General features: G+C 41.4%; 1 protein-coding gene across 4 annotated transcripts in view; it reads left to right on the top strand.

Annotated features, from left to right (window-relative positions):
* TIE1 (tyrosine kinase with immunoglobulin like and EGF like domains 1) overlaps positions 1–15,800 on the top strand; it is a 64,043-nt gene that overhangs the window by 14,848 nt on the left and 33,395 nt on the right. For all 4 annotated transcript variants that reach the window (XM_070745093.1, XM_070745091.1, XM_070745092.1 and 1 more), the window contains exons 6-8: positions 540–680; positions 5,605–5,733; positions 10,069–10,214. In XM_070745093.1, coding sequence (XP_070601194.1) covers positions 540–680; positions 5,605–5,733; positions 10,069–10,214 — 416 coding nt within the window. The remainder of the gene's footprint in view (positions 1–539; positions 681–5,604; positions 5,734–10,068; positions 10,215–15,800) is intronic.

Below are 15,800 nucleotides of genomic sequence, written 5' to 3'. Positions count from 1 at the left end.
AATTAAATTAAATTATATACAGCATCACAGGACCCAATCTGTAATTACATCAGGATAAACATTCCTATTTGTATCAATAGTATATGATCACCTATGGCCCAGTCAAAGGAAGTCACCATCTTTGAAGGATCTTCACTGGAAAATTGAGGGTCCATTTTGCAGATTATAGAAAATCTGTAACTCTGCAAATGAAAATGCATGGATGCGGATGTTGGAAGTTATTCATCTTTAAAATTTTCTTTTTATCATTTGCAAAGTGAAGAAGAGAAAGCCAAGGGCCAGATAGTCCCACTACTGCAATTTAATTGCCAATTCCATGCCCATGCTCTGGTATCCTACAGAGATGACCACATATGCTCTTTTCAATTAATAGTTATGGATAGAAATTTATAACCTCCCTGAAACTCTGCAGAGAGGTTAATGAGTACCCTGTGAGCAAAGGTATAATTGTGAGATTAGTTCGAGGACATATGGGAACAGGACTACACAATTGCTGAAGTGAAAGAAGTTATCTCACTGGAATCTTCTTGCTTTTGCAGCATGTAGGGAAGGCCGGTTTGGGCGAAACTGCCAAGAGAGATGTCCCAGTGAGCAGGGCTGCAGAGGTTTATCCTTCTGTCTGCCTGACCCATATGGCTGTTCCTGTGCTGCTGGGTGGAGCGGAGTACAGTGCAACTCAGGTATGTCCACTTGCAATTGATTTATTGCAGCTTGGTGATACTGTCATACTTACACAGGGAGCAAACATTATTTTGGTTGTGAGCCACCTGGAATCCCTAGGACAGTGGTTCTCGGCATTTTTAATACAGTTCCTCAGTGGTTCTCCCCTTAATACAGTTCCTCAGGTTGCGGTGACCCCCAACCATAAGTCTAACGCTGTTCTGTCGAGCTCTCTGGTAGAATCCTCCCGAAAATTCACAGATACAATTTCAGACGCATGCACGTTTGAAAATTCAAAACAATGTTCTTTATACCGAAAATGCAAATAAACGAAGCACTATTTTTGTATAGCAAAGAGCACTCGTCTCCAAACAAACTGGTAATTTGTACATGTCCCTTATCAGTTCGGTGATACTTAGCTTGCAGCTGTGAGGCAATTCACAATCCTTCTTCTTTCACAAAGTGAAACACACTTTGCTCTGGTTTAGTTTCAAAGCGGGGGGAAATCAGCACACAAAGGTCAAAGTCAGCAAAGCAGGCACGAAACACAACGATCAGATAATCCTCCACAATGGCCAAACCCACAGGCTGCTATTTATAGCAGCCTCACTAATTACCACAGCCCCACCCAATCACAGGTGGCCTCATTTTCTTTGATAATAATCTGTCAGTTGTTGCTGCCTATGCATCGCTCTCCTCATGGGTTGCTGTACCATTAACTCTTGTTCCGAATCCAAGGAGGAGCTAGATAATTGATCTCCTTCTGAGCTGTCTGCCACACTCTCCTCCTCCCTGTCACTCATGTCTTCTTGGTCAGAGGAGCCTTCATCAGCAGATTCCACCGGGAGCAAAACAGGCCTGCAGCATGTGGATGTCTCCCCCACATCCACAGTCCTTGGGGCAGGAGCTAGGCCAGAGCCAACCACAACAAATGCCAATTATCCCAACAGAGCTTTAAGCTGATTGGCCGGAAGATCAGAAAGACATCCACACTGTAAACGCCTGATTGGTTGGATTGTAAAAATATGTTCCAAGGTGCCAGAATAGAAGTTTTAGTTCCTTACACCATGTGGAATTTGTCTTTTCCCATAGTCTTAGGCGACCCCTGTGAAATGGTCATTTAACCCCCAACGGGGTCCCAACTCCCAAGTTGAGAACTACTGTCCTAGGGAGATGGTGGCATACAAATTGAACAAGTAAATAAAATAAATAAATTGAATGGATGGAATAGGAAGGAAAGTCAGGAGCTGACTTACTTTTCAAAAGGCAAAAGGAAAGCACCACCCAAAAATTCCCGAATAAACCAGTATAACCATTGTTGTATTAATTCCTTTGTTGTATCATTTTCCTAATCCATGACATTCCCCAAAGATATCAAAGGTTGTTCCTTACACTTTTCGGGTTTACCGAATTATTAAATAGCATCAGGACTAATGGCAACCAGTTTATTATATTTTAGAATCTCACTTAATAAAGAGCCCATTATCTGAAATGTTTTGAGAATAATATAGATTAGATTAGATTTATTGGATTTATATGCCGCCCCTCTCCGCAGACTCGGGGCGGCTCACAACAATGGCAAAAACAGTACATAGTAACAAATCTAATACTGTATTTAGCAATCTAATTTACAGTTTTAAGTTAAAAAGTCCATAAAAGCAACCCCAATATATATAAAAAACAAGCACACAATCAATCATAGAGCAAAACTACATGGGCAAGGGGGAGATGTTTCAATTCCCCCATGCCTGACGGCAGAGGTGGGTTTTAAGGAGTTTCCGAAAGGCAAGGAGGGTGGGGGCAATCCTGATCTCTGGGTGGAACTGGTTCCAGAGGGTCGTAGCCCCCACAGAGAAGGCTGTTCCCCTGGGTCCTGCCAGACGACATTGTTTAGTTGACGGGACCTGGAGAAGGCCAATATTTATTTACTTTATTATTTTTATTATTTAGATTTGTATGCCGCCCCTCTCCGAGGACTCAGGGCAGCTCACAGCAGAGAAAACAAATCATAAATAATCCGAGCAAGTTTAAAACATTTAAGATTTAAAAGAAAACCCCATATACGAACAGACACACTCACAAGCATACCATACACAATTTAAACATGCCTAGGGGGAGATGTCTTAATTCCCCCATGCCTGACAGCAAAGGTGGGTTTTAAGGAGTTTACGGAAGTCAGGAAGAGTAGGGGCAGTTCTAATCTTCGGGGGGAGTTGGTTCCAGAGAGCCGGTGCCGCCACAGAGAAGGCTCTTCCCCTGGGGCCCGCCAACCGACACTGTTTAGTTGACGGGACCCGGAGAAGGCCCACTCTGTGGGACCTAATCGGTCACTGGGATTCGTGCGGCAGGAGGCGGTCTCGGAGGTATTCTGGTCCGATGCCATGAAGGGCTTTAAAGGTCATAACCAACACTTTGAATTGTGACCGGAAATTGATCGGCAGCCAATGCAGACTGCGGAGTGATGGTGAAATATGGGCATACCTAGGTAAACCCATGACTGCTCTCGCAGCTGCATTCTGCACGATCTGAAGTTTCCGAACACTTTTCAGAGGTAGTCCCATGTAGAGAGCATTACAGTAGTTGAACCTCGAGGTGATGAGGGCATGAGTGACTGTGAGCAATGAGTCCCGGTCCAGATAGGGCCGCAACTGGTGCACCAGGCGAACCTGGGCAAACGCCCCCCTCGCCACAGCTGAGAGATGGTTTTCTAATGTGAGCTGTGGATCGAGGAGGACGCCCAAGTTGCGGACCCTCTCTGAGGGGGGCAATGATTCCCCCCCCCAGGGTGATGGACGGACAGATGGGATTGTCCTTGGGAGGCACAACCCACAGCCACTCCGTCTTATCCGGGTTGAGCTTGAGTCTGTTGACACCCATCCAGGCCCCAACAGCCTCCAGGCACCGGCACATCACTTCCACCGCTTCGTTGACTGGGCATGGGGTGGAGGTGTAAAGCTGGGTATCATCGGCGTATTGATGATACCTCACCCCATGTCCTTGGATGATCTCACCCAGCGGTTTCATGTAGATGTTGAATAGCAGGGGGGAGAGGACCGACCCCTGAGGCACCCCACAAGGGAGAGACCTCGGAGCCGACCTCTGACCGGCCAGAGAGGTAGGAGGAGAACCACTGAAGAACAATATGTAGAAAATTTAACAGAAAGTTAATGTTTTACCACTTATAGGTAAATGTTCAGATACTAGAATTTGGTTTTTTTCAGTAAGCTAAGATAAAGCAATATTTATATTGTTTTATATTCAGATAAAATAATATTTATCAAGCTAATTTTTGTAATAAGTTCATTCTGTCTTGAGCGAATCAGGACAAAACAAGAATTATATCTGACAAAAACAAAAAAGGGTGAACAGCAAGGACTCTGGCTATTACGCTTAGGGCCTGTATGCTTTTTATTTCATTGTCACCATCAGCAGAACAATCACATGTTCCCTGGAAAATCTGGACATGGAAAAGAGGTACAAGAGTTTCTGCTTCATCCCAGACACGGGATGGTGCAGAAGCTTTGTTGTTTTCTCTGTTTGGGACACACTTGGCCCATAGCCAAGAGAGAGTAGCTTCCTCCTTTTGTTCCTTCAAAATAGTTTCTCTCCTGCTTGGCCCCAGCATAGAAACAGAAAAAGAAAGATGCTCATAAGCAGGAAATTCTACTAAGAGGGGGGAGGGGGAGGTTTTAAAAGTAACCCTATCCTGCCTGACTGCCCATCCATTTCTGATGCTGAATTTTCTCATTCTTCAGCAACGTTCTCTCCTATACAGTATTGTTGTTTGCTTTGAGGGAGAATGTTGTACGTCAGAGTTAAGTCTAAGAGCCATGGTGGTGCAATAGTACTGCAGGCTACTTCTGGTGATCACCAACTGCCAGCAGTTTGGCAGATCGAATCTCATCAGGTTCCTTCCATCCTTCCGAGCTCATCCCAATTATCCCGATAGCAGTCCCATTACCACAGGGATTGTGAAATGGCCACAACTGCAAGCACAGTCTGTTGAATACTCTTAAAAAACGCTGTAAACTGTATCCAGGGAAAATATGTAAATAGGTTGCGCCTGATTGGTTAAGGCGCTGACAGCTTGTTTTTGAGCGGGAAAATAAAAGTATAAAAGGAGCCGGTTTTCCTTTGCCCAGCTGAGACGCGTTCCAGCTGGTAGTCACTTCCAAAAAGAGCTAAAATAAAGAACCGTCTCGTAACCGCTGTGTCAAGACTCTTCACAGTCATATTCCTGCAGTTGCACATTCACCACTATCATAACTTCAAACAGTCACTGAACAAGTGGTTATTTAGCAAGGACCACTTGTATGCAATCAATATTGGCAATTTCTCCATATACTATAAAAGGAATTGATAAGGATTTTCCTTGAACATTTAATTTTGCAGAGAGCAATAGTTTAGGAATTTAATATTGATAAACTTTCCTCTTCCAAGCAACACATACATATTTATAGGCTTCGGTAATAGTTCAAAATCAGAAAATGCCACTTCTCATTTTGTTCTGCAACAAGGAAAATTGTATGGAAAAATTCAGGGTAAGAAATTAAAAGTATCATGTCAAAAATTACGTTAAGGAAGGAAAGAAACCTATTGCAAATCCTTCTTTCTGATTGTACTGCATCAGTTAAACAACTGAATAAACTGTATATGTAAAATACACTGATGTACATGTATATTCCAACAGGAAGGAGAAAGATTAATAAGTGTTCTAATTAAAACAAAGAATTATCTTTGACCAAGAAACTCAGTCTTTAAAATGGGTAAAATTGTTGAGACCCTAATACTGGGGTCCTCAAACTTGGCAACTTTAAGACTTGTGGACTTCAACTCCCAGAATTCTTCAGCCAGCTCTGCTGGAATTCTAGGAATTGAAGTTCACAAGTCTTAAAGTTGCCAAGTTTGAAGACCTCTGCCCTAATCCCTCTGTTCTTTCCACAGCTTGTTCTCCTGGCAAATATGGTCCTGACTGTACCATAGAGTGTAATTGCGAGAATGGAGGCACCTGCAATCGATTCAGTGGCTGTATCTGTTCATCAGGTTGGCATGGACAGCATTGTGAAAAGTCAGGTAAAACAAGAGTGATAAGAACATGAACGATATCTGAAATCTGAGTAGCGATTTAGGTTCTAGAGAAAGAGGAGGAGGTGTTAAAAAGAAGCCGGGATGACAGCTATGCACATGAGAAATGGCAGGGTTTGATTACATGATCAGGGCTGCCATCTCGACCTTTTGGACCAGTGGTCTCCAAACCTGTCAACTTTAAAACTTGTGGACTTCAACTCCCAGAATTCCCCAGTCAGCATGACTGGTTGAGGAATTCTGAGAGTTGAAGTCCACAAGTCTTAAAACTGCCAAGGTTCTTTTATAATTTATGGTGGTGGTCAGGCAGGATATTAGATTTGCAACATGTTAATGGTACACAATTATGTATAAATACATCAAATATTCACATACTAAAGAGAACATTTTCTTATTTGTTCTCTTAATTCAGTTCAAACTCCTTTATATTTTTGATTTCTTATGGTTACACACCCTTTTAAGCTTCAAACTTTCTCTACTCTGACTGTGTGCATTTCACCCATCCTTATTTTTTATTTATTTATTCATTCATTTGTCCAATACACAAATACATAGGAAGAAAAATAGACATGTAGTAATATATATATGGGTAAAAGTGAACTTAGAGGAGAGGATATATGAAAGGAAGAGAATATATATGATAGGTGAAAGAGAGGAAAGACAATTGGACAGGGGACGAAAGGCACACCAGTGAACTTATGTACGCCCCTTACTGGCCTCTTAGAAACCTGGAGAGGTCAATCATGGAGAGTCTAAAGGAGAAATGTTGGGGGTTAGGGGTTGACACAATTGAGTCCGGTAATGAGTTCCACGCTTCGATAACTCAATTGTTAAAGTCATATTTTTTACAGTCAAGTTTGGAGCGGTTCGTATTAAGTTTGAATCTTTTGCGTGCTCTTGTGTTATTGCGGTTGAAGCTGAAGTAGTCATTGACCGGTAGGACGTTGCAGCATATGATCTTGTGAGCAATACTCTAATCGTGTTCTTATTCCTCATTGATTAACCGTTGGGATTTTCTTGACTCCTATTGCTTTACAGCATAGCACCTAGACTTCTATTACTTTATCTTCTCTCTCTTCCTCCTGCCCCGTTTCCTCTTTATTTTCCCAGAAATACTTGTTTTGCTTCTCTCAGGAAGCAGCTGGTGCATCTAGTTTCTCTCAAAAGGTTCAGCTGTCACCTATCTTCTCCTGTTGAGATGACTCTATTCCTCTATCTCAGACCTCACTCTTCTGCCAGTAGAAATTTTCCTTTGAGTGAATAACAGAATGACAGAGTTGGAAGGGACCTTGGAGGTCTTCTAGTCCAACTTCCTGCTCAAATAGGAAAACCTATACTACCGGTATGTCTGAATCATTTTTGCCAGCTTTCTTCCAGCCCTCATGGATTCCACACGGATGGTTTCTCCTCCTTTCTCTGTCATAATTCTTGGTGAACTGCTCTAAGTGCTCTCTGACTTCTGATTTTCCTCTCCTTTCCTTCTCTCTTTTTTCGCTCTCCAGCCATTCCCAGCAGGGTCTACGACAATTCGCTGTGGCCAACTCGCTGCAGGACAACTTAACATAGCCAACTCACTGCAGGACAAGAGTTACACTAATATCAAAGAAATGGTGGAATAGAATAATTAAAGGAAGGATGCAAAAGAAAAGACAGAATGAAATGCAAATGACAAAATTTATATTTATTTATGTATTGTTAGAGTTGAAAGGGACCATGCAGGTCATCAAGTCCAACCCCCTGCCTGAGCAGGAATCCTAAAGCACCCCAGCCAGGTGGCAGTCCAATCTCCTCTTGAAAGTGTCCAGAGTTGGGGAGTTCACCACTTCCGCAGGCAGGTTGTTCCACTGGTTGATTGCTCTGACCGTCAGGAAGTTCTTCCTTACTTCTAGGTTGAATCTCTCCTTGGTCAGCGTCCAGCCTTTGTTCCTCGTCTGACCCTCTGGTGCTCTGGAGAATAGAGTGCCCCCCTCCTCTCTGTGACAACCCCTCATATACCTGTATACAGCTATCATGTCCCCTCTGCCCCTCATTTTCTCTAGGCTATCCATGCCCAGTTCCCGCAATCTCTCTTCGTAAGTCTTGGTTTCAAGTCCCCTAATCATTTTGGTTGCTCTTTTCTGCACCTTCTCCAGAGTTTCAGTGTCTCTTTTGAAGTGTGGTGACCAGAACTGGATGCAGTACTCCAGATGTGGTCTGACCAGGGCATAGTAGAGTGGTATTAGACCACATCTGGAGTACTGCATCCAGTTCTAGTCACTTCAACAAGAGAATAATTGTGGAAGCCATTGAAATAGAGAAACACCCCCACAACATGAACAAATATATATTTTAAATCATTAAATTGAATTGTTATATTGTCCTTTAGTGAATTGTCCCACAGCAAGTTGACTACATTCCATCTTCAGCATGCCTTTTTAATATTCTTCCAATATTTCTAAATAACAGCTTTTCTAAACTGTTAGCTCTTAACTGCCTGTTTAATACTTATCAGTTCTTTCTCCCCATTTCTAGAAAGACACAAGTTTATGCTTACAAATACCAAGATATACATTCTTAGTAGGAAATACTAATGAATGGTTGTGATCATGGTGAGAGACTATAGTGATATCCTCATCAGTAGTGGGTGCTAAAACTTGTTGCTACTAGTTTGTGTGGGCGCTTGTGTCCTGGCTGTCTTTCTATAAATATTGGTGGGGATGTGTGGAGTGCTGGTTTAAATTGCTGTAAGCAGGTTGGCTGGCTGTTGTAACATCTTGATTAGTTGATGGGGTAACACCTTGAGCAGTTGATGCAGTTGTTGTTTGCAGAATAGGGGTGACATCATGAGTAGTTGTTGCAGTTGATGTTTGCAGATTAGTTGGCTGTTTTGTAATGTACAGTATGTCTGTGATGCAACCTCCCAGGTTTTGGTTTATGGTGTTTATGGTGTGTTTGATTTGTGTGGTTGTTGGAAGGGGATGCAGCAGTTGGAGATGCTGCCATGGTTTGACTTCTGAGTGGATGGTTGTATATTGTTTGTGGGTGTGTATGAGTTTTGGGTCTGGTGAAGGTGATTGGTGGTGGCGTCCTGTATTGTTCTGGGTCTGGTGTCATTTTTCATGGCTTGGATTCATCTGTTGATTAATGCTAGTTTCTGGTAGACGGGAGGTATCGTCACGTTTGTTCATGTTGTAGGGGTGTTTCTCTATTTCAGTGGCTTCCACAATTATTCTCTTGTTGAAGTGCTCGGTTTTGGAGATTAATTTGGTTCTTTCAAAATCAATTTCATGTCCTGTTGTTTTTAGGTATTGGAAAAGGGAGAAAGTTTTTTCTTCTTTTTTGACTGCGTTCTTGTGTTCTGTGATGTTTGTGTTTATTCTCCTATTAGCTTGTCCAATATATGTGGCTGGGCAGATTTTGCATGGTATTGCATAGACTCCTTGGTTTTCTAGCTGGATCTTGTCTTTGGGGTTTCTTAAGATGTTGGCTATTTCTTTGGTCCGTGCCAAAGGCTGTCTTGATATTGTGTTTTTGGAGAATTTTGCTTATTTTATCTGTGGTGCCAACAGATTGCAAAGAAACATAATTACCAACCTAATCTGAAAGAACCCCCCCCCCCCTCCAAGAACTGCGACACAGAACAGGAGAACGGAGTCACCCTCCTCCCTTATATCAAAGGCACCACAGATAAAAATCAGCAAAATTCTCCACAAAGACAAGATCCAGCTAGAGAACCAAGGAGTCTATGAAATACCATGCAAAATCTGCCCAGCCACATATACTGGACAAACTAATAGGAGAATAAACGCACACATTGCAGAATTCAAGAACACAGTCAGAAAAGAAGAAATAACTTCCTCCCTTTTCCAACACCTCAAGATCTATCAATCTTACATGAGAAAAGACCCGAATATGCCAATACCTTTGCTTCTCAGCCCCACCCGGGGCCATATACAAGGCAGCTAAATTGTTTTATAGTTGACAAACATATTTTCTACTGGTTCAAATCCCGGCAAAGATATGTCTAGCTGTCGAGAGTATAACAAGCTCGAAATAGATCTATACTAGTCTTCCTTCCTTTTCAATTATCAACAAAAATATGTTACACAATGTGTGTTTTTTGTTTGTATTTGTATTGTATATATATATTTTCATTATCAGCAAAAATATGTTACATACATACATACATACATACATACATACATACATACATACATACATAGTATATCACCAATACATGTCATTGGGTGAATGGAGAGAGTGGGAAAACATGATAGAGTACATTAAATATCTTCCTCAATGCAATTGTAATGATTTAACCTTATTATGGCATTTTCTGTGAAGACCGAATACCCCAGATCATCAACTTGGCCTCTCACTTGGAGTTTAACCTAGGCTCCCAGATCATGGCTACCTGCATAGCAACAGGCAATCCACCTCCTGTACGTGATAACATTGAACTACGCAAACCCGACGGAACAGTGATAATAGTAAGAATTTGCCCATTTATGTGTTTTACTTTCTGTCCTATTCTGAAGTGTCATGTGAAGTCGATCCCCTTCTGATTTTTGCATGTGACCAAGTGACCACTGTGACCAACAGTGACCAAGGCCAGGAAGATTCCCTGCCTCTGAATGCTGACCAGGTACTGGGGGCTCCTCCTGTTATCTGGCACGCACAGAAACACCACCCTACCTTCCTCTACCATGGTCACAGCTGTGTCATCAGTTGGAAAAATGGCAAATTCTGAGGGCCCTGTACAATTCCCGATGACTTCATGAAAGTTAGACCAGATGATCAATTTTCAGACTGCACCGTTTCTACTCTATTGTTTTTCTATATCGATATTTCAGGGGTATTCCATGTTTGAATGGAGCTTCAACAATATGATTAGTGTATCTTTCAGAGTATAAGATGCACCTTTCCCCTCTAAAAGGAGCTGAAAATTTGGGTGTGTCTTATACTCCAAATGTAGTTTTTTCAAAGCTTTTTTTCCCCCAGCCCTAATGATGCGCTAACGATCTTCCCAGCTCTTCCCCGCTTGCAGGCTTTTTTTTCATGGCTACTCCCTCTGAAAAAGGTTTTTTTCAGCCCTAAGCCTTTGCAGGCTTGTTTTCATCATTACTCCCTCCGAAAAAGTTTTTTTTTCAGCCCTAAGTCTTTGCAGGCTTGTTTTCATGGTTACTCCCTCCCAAAAAGTTTTTTTTCAGCCCTAAGTCTTTGCAGGCTTGTTTTCATGGTTACTCCCTCCCAAAAAGTTTTTTTCAGCCCTACGTCTTTGCAGGCTTGTTTTCATGGTTACTCCCTCCAAAAAAGTTTTTTTTCAGCCCTAAGTCTTTGCAGGCTTGTTTTCATGGTTACTCCCTCCGAAAAAGTTTTTTTCAGCCCTAAGTCTTTGCAGGCTTGTTTTCATGGTTACTCCCTCCAAAAAAGTTTTTTTCAGCCCTAAGTCTTTGCAGGCTTGTTTTCATGGTTACTCCCTTCGAAAAAGTTTTTTTCCAGCCTTAAGTCTTTGCAGGCTTGTTTTCATGGTTACTCCCTCCCAAAAAGTTTTTTTTCAGCCCTAAGTCTTTGCAAGCTTGTTTTCATGGTTACTCTCTCCAAAAAAGTTTTTTTTCAGCCCTAAGTCTTTGCAGGCTTGTTTTCATGGTTACTCCCTCCGAAAAAGTTTTTTTCAGCCCTAAGTCTTTGCAGGCTTGTTTTCATGGTTACTCCCTCCGAAAAAGTTTTTTTCCAGCCTTAAGTCTTTGCAGGCTTGTTTTCATGGTTACTCCCTCCCAAAAAGTTTTTTTTCAGCCCTAAGTCTTTGCAGGCTTGTTTTCATGGTTACTCCCTCCAAAAAAGTTTTTTTTCAGCCCTAAGTCTTTGCAGGCTTGTTTTCATGGTTACTCCCTCCCAAAAAGGTTTTTTTCAGCCCTAAGTCTTTGCAGGCTTGTTTTCATGGTTACTCCCTCCGAAAAAGTTTTTTTCAGCCCTAAGTCTTTGCAGGCTTGTTTTCATGGTTACTCCCTTCGAAAAAGTTTTTTTCCAGCCTTAAGTCTTTGCAGGCTTGTTTTCATGGTTACTCCCTCCCAAAAAGTTTTTTTTCAGCCCTAAGTCTTTGCAGGCTTGTTTTCATGGTTACTCCCTCCGAAAAAGTTTTTTTTCAGCCCTAAGTCTTTGCAGGCTTGTTTTCATGGTTACTCCCTCCAAAAAAGTTTTTTTTCAGCCCTAAGTCTTTGCAAGCTTGTTTTCATGGTTACTCTCTCCAAAAAAGTTTTTTTTCAGCCCTAAGTCTTTGCAGGCTTGTTTTCATGGTTACTCCCCCCGAAAAAGTTTTTTTCAGCCCTAAGTCTTTGCAGGCTTGTTTTCATGGTTACTCCCTCCGAAAAAGTTTTTTTCCAGCCTTAAGTCTTTGCAGGCTTGTTTTCATGGTTACTCCCTCCGAAAAAGTTTTTTTTCAGCCCTAAGTCTTTGCAGGCTTGTTTTCATGGTTACTCCCTCCGAAAAAGTTTTTTTTCAGCCCTAAGTCTTTGCAAGCTTGTTTTCATGGTTACTCCCTCCAAAAAAGTTTTTTTTCAGCCCTAAGTCTTTGCAGGCTTGTTTTCATGGTTACTCCCTCTGAAAAAGTTTTTTTTCAGCCTTAAGTCTTTGCAGGCTTGTTTTCATGGTTACTCCCTCCAAAAAAGTTTTTTTTCAGCCCTAAGTCTTTGCAGGCTTGTTTTCATGGTTACTCCCTCCAAAAAAGTTTTTTTTCAGCCCTAAGTCTTTGCAGGCTTGTTTTCATGGTTACTCCCTCTGAAAAAGTTTTTTTTCAGCCTTAAGTCTTTGCAGGCTTGTTTTCATGGTTACTCCCTCCGAAAAAGTTTTTTTCAGCCCTAAGTCTTTGCAGGCTTGTTTTCATGGTTACTCCCTCCGAAAAAGTTTTTTTCAGCCCTAAGTCTTTGCAGGCTTGTTTTCATGGTTACTCCCTTCGAAAAAGTTTTTTTCCAGCCTTAAGTCTTTGCAGGCTTGTTTTCATGGTTACTCCCTCCCAAAAAGTTTTTTTTCAGCCCTAAGTCTTTGCAAGCTTGTTTTCATGGTTACTCTCTCCAAAAAAGTTTTTTTTCAGCCCTAAGTCTTTGCAGGCTTGTTTTCATGGTTACTCCCTCCGAAAAAGTTTTTTTCAGCCCTAAGTCTTTGCAGGCTTGTTTTCATGGTTACTCCCTCCGAAAAAGTTTTTTTCCAGCCTTAAGTCTTTGCAGGCTTGTTTTCATGGTTACTCCCTCCCAAAAAGTTTTTTTTCAGCCCTAAGTCTTTGCAGGCTTGTTTTCATGGTTACTCCCTCTGAAAAAGTTTTTTTTCAGCCCTAAGTCTTTGCAGGCTTGTTTTCATGGTTACTCCCTCCGAAAAAGTTTTTTTTCAGCCCTAAGTCTTTGCAGGCTTGTTTTCATGGTTACTCCCTCCAAAAAAGTTTTTTTTCAGCCCTAAGTCTTTGCAGGCTTGTTTTCATGGTTACTCCCTCTGAAAAAGTTTTTTTTCAGCCTTAAGTCTTTGCAGGCTTGTTTTCATGGTTACTCCCTCCAAAAAAGTTTTTTTTCAGCCCTAAGTCTTTGCAGGCTTGTTTTCATGGTTACTCCCTCCCAAAAAGGTTTTTTTCAGCCCTAAGTCTTTGCAGGCTTGTTTTCATGCTTACTCCCTCCGAAAAAGTTTTTTTCAGCCCTAAGTCTTTGCAGGCTTGTTTTCATGGTTACTCCCTTCGAAAAAGTTTTTTTCCAGCCTTAAGTCTTTGCAGGCTTGTTTTCATGGTTACTCCCTCCCAAAAAGTTTTTTTTCAGCCCTAAGTCTTTGCAGGCTTGTTTTCATGGTTACTCCCTCCGAAAAAGTTTTTTTTCAGCCTTAAGTCTTTGCAGGCTTGTTTTCATGGTTACTCCCTCCAAAAAAGTTTTTTTTCAGCCCTAAGTCTTTGCAAGCTTGTTTTCATGGTTACTCTCTCCAAAAAAGTTTTTTTTCAGCCCTAAGTCTTTGCAGGCTTGTTTTCATGGTTACTCCCTCCGAAAAAGTTTTTTTCAGCCCTAAGTCTTTGCAGGCTTGTTTTCATGGTTACTCCCTCCGAAAAAGTTTTTTTCCAGCCTTAAGTCTTTGCAGGCTTGTTTTCATGGTTACTCCCTCCGAAAAAGTTTTTTTTCAGCCCTAAGTCTTTGCAGGCTTGTTTTCATGGTTACTCCCTCCGAAAAAGTTTTTTTCAGCCCTAAGTCTTTGCAAGCTTGTTTTCATGGTTACTCCCTCCAAAAAAGTTTTTTTTCAGCCCTAAGTCTTTGCAGGCTTGTTTTCATGGTTACTCCCTCTGAAAAAGTTTTTTTTCAGCCTTAAGTCTTTGCAGGCTTGTTTTCATGGTTACTCCCTCTGAAAAAGTTTTTTTTCAGCCTTAAGTCTTTGCAGGCTTGTTTTCATGGTTACTCCCTCCAAAAAAGTTTTTTTTCAGCCCTAAGTCTTTGCAGGCTTGTTTTCATGGTTACTCCCTCCCAAAAAGGTTTTTTTCAGCCCTAAGTCTTTGCAGGCTTGTTTTCATGGTTACTCCCTCCGAAAAAGTTTTTTTCAGCCCTAAGTCTTTGCAGGCTTGTTTTCATGGTTACTCCCTTCGAAAAAGTTTTTTTCCAGCCTTAAGTCTTTGCAGGCTTGTTTTCATGGTTACTCCCTCCCAAAAAGTTTTTTTTCAGCCCTAAGTCTTTGCAGGCTTGTTTTCATGGTTACTCCCTCCGAAAAAGTTTTTTTTCAGCCTTAAGTCTTTGCAGGCTTGTTTTCATGGTTACTCCCTCCAAAAAAGTTTTTTTTCAGCCCTAAGTCTTTGCAAGCTTGTTTTCATGGTTACTCTCTCCAAAAAAGTTTTTTTTCAGCCCTAAGTCTTTGCAGGCTTGTTTTCATGGTTACTCCCCCCGAAAAAGTTTTTTTCAGCCCTAAGTCTTTGCAGGCTTGTTTTCATGGTTACTCCCTCCGAAAAAGTTTTTTTCCAGCCTTAAGTCTTTGCAGGCTTGTTTTCATGGTTACTCCCTCCGAAAAAGTTTTTTTTCAGCCCTAAGTCTTTGCAGGCTTGTTTTCATGGTTACTCCCTCCGAAAAAGTTTTTTTTCAGCCCTAAGTCTTTGCAAGCTTGTTTTCATGGTTACTCCCTCCAAAAAAGTTTTTTTCCAGCCTTAAGTCTTTGCAGGCTTGTTTTCATGGTTACTCCCTCCCAAAAAGTTTTTTTTCAGCCCTAAGTCTTTGCAGGCTTGTTTTCATGGTTACTCCCTCCGAAAAAGTTTTTTTCAGCCCTAAGTCTTTGCAGGCTTGTTTTCATGGTTACTCCCTTCGAAAAAGTTTTTTTCCAGCCTTAAGTCTTTGCAGGCTTGTTTTCATGGTTACTCCCTCCCAAAAAGTTTTTTTTCAGCCCTAAGTCTTTGCAAGCTTGTTTTCATGGTTACTCTCTCCAAAAAAGTTTTTTTTCAGCCCTAAGTCTTTGCAGGCTTGTTTTCATGGTTACTCCCTCCGAAAAAGTTTTTTTCAGCCCTAAGTCTTTGCAGGCTTGTTTTCATGGTTACTCCCTCCGAAAAAGTTTTTTTCCAGCCTTAAGTCTTTGCAGGCTTGTTTTCATGGTTACTCCCTCCCAAAAAGTTTTTTTTCAGCCCTAAGTCTTTGCAGGCTTGTTTTCATGGTTACTCCCTCTGAAAAAGTTTTTTTTCAGCCCTAAGTCTTTGCAGGCTTGTTTTCATGGTTACTCCCTCCGAAAAAGTTTTTTTTCAGCCCTAAGTCTTTGCAGGCTTGTTTTCATGGTTACTCCCTCCAAAAAAGTTTTTTTTCAGCCCTAAGTCTTTGCAGGCTTGTTTTCATGGTTACTCCCTCTGAAAAAGTTTTTTTTCAGCCTTAAGTCTTTGCAGGCTTGTTTTCATGGTTACTCCCTCCAAAAAAGTTTTTTTTCAGCCCTAAGTCTTTGCAGGCTTGTTTTCATGGTTACTCCCTCCCAAAAAGGTTTTTTTCAGCCCTAAGTCTTTGCAGGCTTGTTTTCATGGTTACTCCCTCCGAAAAAGTTTTTTTCAGCCCTAAGTCTTTGCAGGCTTGTTTTCATGGTTACTCCCTTCGAAA

Source organism: Erythrolamprus reginae, chromosome 3 (genome assembly GCF_031021105.1).
Source record: "Erythrolamprus reginae isolate rEryReg1 chromosome 3, rEryReg1.hap1, whole genome shotgun sequence".
Taxonomy (NCBI): domain Eukaryota; kingdom Metazoa; phylum Chordata; class Lepidosauria; order Squamata; family Dipsadidae; genus Erythrolamprus; species Erythrolamprus reginae.
This window is presented reverse-complemented; position numbering and strand designations above follow the sequence as displayed.